Below are 7631 nucleotides of genomic sequence, written 5' to 3' on the forward strand. Positions count from 1 at the left end.
TCTTAACGCTCAAAACTCCAGAACTGAGCTGAAACCAGGCGTGCTCACTGTTCAACAGCCAAGCTTATATAGTCTACAGCAGAGTGGTATGATGCTATGTTGTTCCTAGCTGTCAGTCAAACTTGTTTTAACCCCCCATCATGTTATAGCGCCCACGGTTCCCTCACCAGTTGATGGCTGAGGCTCCTCGGTGCAGGGGCAGGATGGAGGGGTGGTAGATGATGGAGCCGTGCTTGGGGTTGTCGATGACGTTCATGGGGATGAACTGGGAGCAGAAGGGCATGACGTTGAGCTCAGCGCCCACCGCCTTGTAAGCGTCCACCACCTCAGGGATGGGCTTCCCCTTGACCCGCCACCGAGGAAACTTGAACACGGGTGTCCCGTCCTTCTCTGCAGCCACCGCTGAGAACAGAAAGGAGAGTTTAGTGGTGCTGTTAAGGTGGGAGCCTTAACTCCAACTCAACCATGTTTGAGGCAGATACTGATACTGAAAAGAATAAAATATCAGGATAAAAAACAACTGGGACTGTGACATTTAATGGAGACATTACTTCTGAACGATGTCAAGCATATTTGATGTTCAGTGTTTTCATTACTTGTCACCTAACATACATGCTGATGTGACATGTTTTGATCACAGCTGGTTGAACCTACTCTGGGTGGTGATGAGTCAAGCTGTTGACTGACAGAACATTTATGGTAGCACTGTGATAGCTGATTATTTACTTGAGTCACTGTTTAAGGTTAAAAAGTTTCTTGAACACCAGCTTCCCAAAAGTGTCCATCTGCTAGTTTCCAAGTGTTCTATGATGGTTAACTCTCAAAACATGAGGTTAACATAATCATCTAAGGTACACTGTGGGCAGCTGGTAGAACAGGTTGTCCTCTGATTGCAAGGCGGGTGGTTCGATCCCCTGCCCCTCCACTTATCCAAGTGTCCAGTGAATGAGGAACACATAGTAAAGTGGTTTGAGTGCCACAAAGTAGAAAGGCGCTATATAAGTGCAGACTACTTACATTATGGGTGATATTATGCTCTAGCTGTGCACATTTCTAACCAATTTGTAATGAATCAAAATTACGGCAGGTTTCCACTTTCCTTAGTTTGTAATTTATTCATGCTTGTGATACACTATTCTTAACTTAAATATCAGCCCTGCCAGTGTATTAGTCCAGCTGTCTTTTATAGTTCCTGCTTATTTCGATGTAAAAAACCAACTACAACATTTATGAGACTCCATTCCAATTCATCATTTTAAGCGTTTGTTAAAACCTGCAGTGCGTTTGCATGTAAGGAGCTTTTCTGGAACTCTCTGCATGGCTATGTGTGAGGATGATCCAAGACTTGAGGCTGGACAGTCCGGTCCACCAGAGCACCCCAAGAAATGACCAAATCCACCGTAGAGTTTTCACAGACAGAGTCCATCCAACCTTCCTGAAAGTCTTCTAAGTTCCCCTTTTCTAGTGTCCCTACATGCAACCGACACTGACAGTTTTGACAATGGCCCAAATGACAAACACACAGGTCATAAACTGTTCACTGTTAAGGGCCATTGATAGCAGCAGCCACATGCGGCAACGAGTTCAACATGAGTCAGATAAGCGTCAACTCCAGTCAGAACCAAACCTTTCTTCTGCAAGTGGACACACAGCCTCGGTAAGCTGGAATAAAGCTGTCAGAGAGCAGCTTTCTCCAGTTCAGTCCTACAGCCAGCTTGCTGTGACACAGTGGGTCAGAGGCTGCACACGAGCAGCGCCGGAGCCACGAGCTCGCAAACACATGTGAGCTCAAAGACGCAAGCGTGGGTCATTCTGAATATGACACTATCCATCTTGTATTGAGCTTCCTGCTTTTGTTGAAAATCCAAAACTCTAGAAACCGTGCTTGAAAATCCAAACTGTAGCAGGGTCAGGCACAGCAGGAATATGTTCACGTTTAGAAACAGCAAGAGAAGAAATAGTGGAGTATTGCTCAGAGAAAACCAGGATGAGAAGCAGAGGTCAAGAGGCAGCTGATAGCAGATGATGATGCTTCCTGGAAAGATTGCATCACACCAAAGAGCGCGGCCCGACTGTAGACTTTTCACCTCAGCGCTGCATCTCCGCGCCACACAGGGCCTCTCCCCATGCAGACAATGGAGCCACTATCCCACAGTGAACACAGGATCAAGGCCAGTCTTTGTCCAGGAGCACTGTAGAGTCAACATGCATCTACCTCAGCCACAGCACAGAGCGACGGCCCAGGACAGAGGGGCATCGCACCTACAGCCNTGTGTGTGAAGACAGGCATTAATGTAGATGAAACAAAGCCTCTGACTGTGGCGGGTTGTTTTCTTCAGCACTGAGAAAATATTTACTCTTAAAATATTAAAACAATATTCACTGAATCTGTTGTGAAAAACAGAATTAGATAGAGAGAGGAAGGACCCCTGGACCTTCATGTGTCCCACGATTATGCAAATGATTACTGGATATAATTGTGCTAATGACCAACTTGGTCATGGAATTGCAGCTACTATTATTTCACATATGAAATAATAACATGAGGCTTCTTCCCTAACTTTACTGTACTTTTTATAAATGAGTATGAGTGCTGATTTCCTTCAAGCAATCATGTATGTTTTCCTCCTTTGTATTTATTATTTATTAATTAGTAAATTATGTAACTATTTTTAGTTAATCTCTTCTCTATTTCTCAGGACCCTCAAATGTCAGTTCCATATAACAAAAGGTCCATTTGTACTAATGACAACATTATGAAAAGAAAACATGCCAGCTGCCTCGTGTCATGATGCCACACTGTGAACCTGCAGCATTTATAAGTTCACTTTCAGGAGCCAAAAGCACCAGGATCTGTATGAGCCTTTCAAACTTCACAACAGACACCTGTTGTGTGTATTCTCTTTGTTCCAGGAAACACACCTGACCACCGATGGCAGTCCAAGCACCGGGGACTTTGTCATGGCCGCGGATCCAGTTGTGGATGGCCTCAGCTGGCTGGGCCAGGTTGATCTGGGGAACACAGAAAGAAGCTAGTGTCAACACTGCTGCCGGCTCAGATTCGTTTTCAGACCAGCTTACCTAAATTTCTGAGAATGAGTGGAAAGCCCAGCAGCTGGCTGCTGCTCACTGAGTGACACGTGGAAAAGTGAAACTGGAAAATAAGCCTCTGCTCCAAGAATAGCTCATGTGGACACACTGCCAGCAACGAGGCTCCAAGTGACAAATCAGAGCAGCTCAGATCAGCCCCACCTCTCTCTTTCTCATTATACACCACCATAAACCAACCAGTAGCCACTCACTCCTGGTTTTGGCGCTGAGAAACATTTAGAGGTTACAGTAAATTTCCACGCCGTTCACTGAATGAAGGTGTTGCTGCGCTGAGCAGCTGACCAGCAGCATGAGGCTGCAGAATACAAGCTGTGTGTTCATCTGTGGAGAAAAGGGTCAACATGTGGCCAGGTCCTTATTGTAAATGAGAATCTGTTCTCAATTAACCCACCTGGTTAAATAAAGGAAAAATAAATCAATCTGACAATGTAAATTCTGATTCATATCAGTGTTTGATGGAAGCTCATATGAGGCTCGACTCACACAAATCAAGTGAACATCTTTTTATATCTTCTTCTGTCTTTTTACTGCTATATTCTCACTTTGCATGTTCACAGACACCCTCCTCAGAGAAGAACGACTGTAACAAAGACTGTATTTATCATTAATGCATTCATTCATATCACATGAGTTTATATTTTATTGCTTATCTACTGATTACTGCATTTCCTAATGTTGTGTAATAGTTTTATGGTTAAATTAGTTTTTTTGCATAATATCTGGCAAACGCCTTTCCTTCTGGATTAATAAAGTTTTATCTTATCTTATGTGCCGTCAAGTTGCTCTCAATTATTAGAAGCCTCACCTTGGCGTTGGATTTCTTCTGGATGCCTTCATAGCTCGCTCCTTCCTCTGTCTGGGGAACTCGAGGGGCTTTTCCATCAGCGATGAGCTGCACAGACTCCACCTGCACAGGAAACAGTGTGAGCGTTAGGAATGTTGGAGGACCCATGCTTCTGTAATAATCTGATACTAAAGTTCTGCAGACATGGCAGCATTCACTTCCTATCACAGCTGTCAGAGCCAACGACATCTGAATGAATATGACAAACTCACATCAAAGATCTCACAAGGAAACTGGATGACACAATGCACATTTCCTTCTTTTAGTTTTTTTTAGCCTATTTCTCATTTGAAATAGTTTTAATTTTGAATCTTTTTTTGGCAAAATCTTGTTTTAAATGTACTACTCAAAAGTTTTGTCACAGTTTTCCAAACAGAAGAGTTCATGTTGAAATACACTCAGTTCATTGGTTTATTCTTAGCTGTAGTGCTGAGAATCGAACAGTTTCAGTGGTATTGGTACCACATTTCCTGCATCATGACATCCCTAGTTCATGTGACAGCTCAGACTGTGGTTCATGTCTGTGAAGTTCATGTTAATGTTCTGCTGAGGTGGTCACCATGGCCTTGATGCCCTCTGGGAAGAGGAAGCGGTTGTACAGCGTGTCCACGGTGTCGTTGGGCTCCACAGCACACTCCCTCTGCAGCAGGATCGGTCCGGTGTCCAGTCCGTCGTCAGCCCAGAACACTGTGAAGCCACCTTTCTTATCTCCCTGGATCAGAGTCCTGGTGGCATGCAAAGGCAAGGACACGGTTGGAGCTGTGTCATAACAGACATATTTTTAGAGCAGGTGTAGGATATAAAGCAGACCATAAACCTGTCAGATTGAGACGGAATAAGATAAAGAAATGACTGAGAGCAGAGACGGAAGCTGTTGAATCAATGATAAGAGTGAAGAACCTGCTTCGGGCGGCTGTGGCTCAGGTGGTTGAGCCAGTCGGTCATTGATCGGAAGGTTGGCGGTTTGATACCCGCCCTGTAACCTGTGTCTGGGTCGTTGTGTCCTTGGGCAAGGCACTTCGGCCACCTTGCCACCTTTCCAGGTTTCTGACAGGCAGCGGTTAACCTTTCACTAGATGTGTGGTGAATCCAGTTAACGTTAAAATTATGACAGGTTTACCAGAATGCTCTGAGCAGCTCTACTTGTGCCTGTGTGGGTTCCCTCCATGTGCTTCCTTCAGCAGTCCAAAGACATGCATGGTAGGTTCACTGGTGATTCTAAACTGGCCATTAGTATGAATGTGGGCCTGAATGGTTGTCTCAGTTCGGACAGCCTTGAGCGCCCCACAACCCTCTGTAGGACACAGCGGTTAGAGCTGCTGGATGGATGGATATCTCTTCTATTGTAAAAGGCGTGACCCTGACAGAAATATTAGCCAGAAACAGATAAAGTATGAAATGCAAACTTGCAACAACAAGAGAACTTAAAATAAACTGTTTGTCATCTAAACAAAGGTAGATGTCCACAGAAAGTTTGCCACAAATGTAATTTATTTGGGGGGGCTTTTTAGCCTTTGTTATAGTTGAAAGTGGGGAAGGACCTGCAGTAAATGGTCATGGGCCAAACAAACCCATGACCTCTGCATCAGGGACTACAGCCCCTGTTCATGGGCCGCCCGCCCAACCTGCTGCACTATCCAGGCATCTGCCATGAATCTAATTTGCATATAAAAAATATGAGCTGCAAATGTGTGGCAACATTGCAAAGGTTTACCTACAGCTGTTTGTATGAGCGTTTGTGAGGCTGGCGGAAGCTTTTCATTCACACACAGTGGCAGCAGGAGCAGGGAGATAGTCAGGGTGGAGGACAGGCTGACGAGCAAGAGGCAGAGATAAGAAACCAGTCTGTTTGGAGGTTAGGTTCACATAGAACTGGTCTGAACCTCCTCCTAAACAGACAGATAGCAGTCAAACTGCCTCCACCTTTAGTCTGACCTGGAAACCAGAGCACTGAGGCCCTGAGCGTCATAAAACTTCCTTCTTTTTTTTATAAAGCCTTTTAATTGTTGCAAAGTGCAACATTCAGTGCTGAGGCCAACTCAGCGTCAGTTATAACAGGAAATGATAAAATGTAGTCCAAGTAGAGAAGAACTATAAAGTCCATAAATGTACTTACTGATGGTGATGACAAATAAAGTAATAAAGTTAGCATGAAAACCCCAAACTCTATTAAAACGGAGCATTTAGTGCATATAAAGGTTTGTTCATCTGTTTTATGGTTTTTAGTTTTTTATATTCAGCTTTACAAACAGTCTAATCTTGTTCACATGTTGTTTGATATCCCAGTGTTATTACTCTTGTGTGTACAAACCCATTGTGAAACTACACGGACCTGTACGGACCTGTGTGAACGTTGTTGCATCAATACAGTTTGTTTGATCGATATATGCCTTAACAACCACGGCAGTGCTTTCAACAGGGCAGTTCACTATGCTTTACATCAGACATTTATAGGTGAGGGAGAGAGTATCAGATTAAAGACAATAAACAACCCCCCTGAGGAACACTTGGAATGAGGAGTTTTCTTTAATATTCAGTATATTATGTAAAAATAGTGACTGATTTTATGTTAATGTCATGTGAAAAAATATATTGTAATACTTTCCTTATTACTGGATAGATGGATAGATGCTACCACCTACTGTTTGATCCCCTTGATCTCATCCCTCCTTTGTCATTGTAGACAGTCTACCAGGTCACAGACTCTAAATACAAACTACCAGCTGATCTCGGTATATGTGCATACTGCACTTTCCTACCAATTACATTCTCTGTATTTATGTCCTACTCTGCCACCGTTACGTTCCCAGACCTGCTCTGTGTCTGTCGGCTCACACTCATCTACACCAAACGTGTGACAAGGACTTCAACACATGTCCAACGGAAGCTTGGCAGTCTGTCTTCTGCACTGTCACTTGGTGTTTCTTCTGGCTGCCTGCCACCAGGCTGTTCCATTCACAGCTACACTGATGATCCCTGCCTTGTTTCCCTGTAATGTGTGATCCATCATTACTGTCAGTAAAATGCAGCGGTCTGTGTGGACTGACCTGTCATTGCTGTCATTTCTTATGACTGTGGGTTCCAGAGAGCCAAAGGTAAAGTTACAGCAGCAACAGAGGATGTTAGCTCCTGTGTTGTATGTGTCTGGAGGTCTCCAGGCATAGGTTAAAGCCTGAAATCACAGTTCTGTGTATAGATGCCTTAAAATAGTTCCCATGTACGTCTCTCCTGTGGAGCTGAGCATCCCAGTTCAACGAGGACTCTGTTCCAACTCTGTAAATGTTCCAATGGGAAACAGATTCTGAAGAAGAGTAAGGATACAGAAAGTCCCATCCTGCAAGCTGACTGGGTTGGTTCTTAATATTTGTAACGCAAGCCTGGCTGTCCAACTTTAAGGTGGAAATGCTCAGCCATGATGCTGACTTTGAGCAGAGAAGTGCAGGAGTCCTACTGATAGATACGTGTCATATTGTCACTGTTACTGAACACAGAAAAACACAGGGGGCTCCTGTGGGTGTCTCTGAAAGGCTGTGCACTGGATATAACAGCTGGTTACAGACTGGGCTGTAGCATCGTGTCTCATTCCTGAGGTGTGCTGTGGACCTGCCTGCTGCTGAAGTTTGCTGCCCTGTCATCACAAGCACAGTGGGCAAACACAGCACAGGATGTCTTGAGA

At 44.3% G+C, this 7631-nt stretch overlaps 1 protein-coding gene across 1 annotated transcript in view; it reads right to left on the minus strand.

The window, feature by feature from the left end:
* The window catches only part of aldh1l2 (aldehyde dehydrogenase 1 family, member L2), a 36702-nt gene that overhangs the window by 19663 nt on the left and 9408 nt on the right, over positions 1–7631 (minus strand). Inside the window, exon 3 of the mRNA XM_008293543.1 lies at positions 168–402. Coding sequence (XP_008291765.1) covers positions 168–402 — 235 coding nt within the window. The remainder of the gene's footprint in view (positions 1–167; positions 403–7631) is intronic.

This window comes from Stegastes partitus, unplaced genomic scaffold (assembly GCF_000690725.1).
Source record: "Stegastes partitus isolate 25-593 unplaced genomic scaffold, Stegastes_partitus-1.0.2 Scaffold893, whole genome shotgun sequence".
In the NCBI taxonomy this organism is placed as follows: Eukaryota; Metazoa; Chordata; class Actinopteri; family Pomacentridae; genus Stegastes; species Stegastes partitus.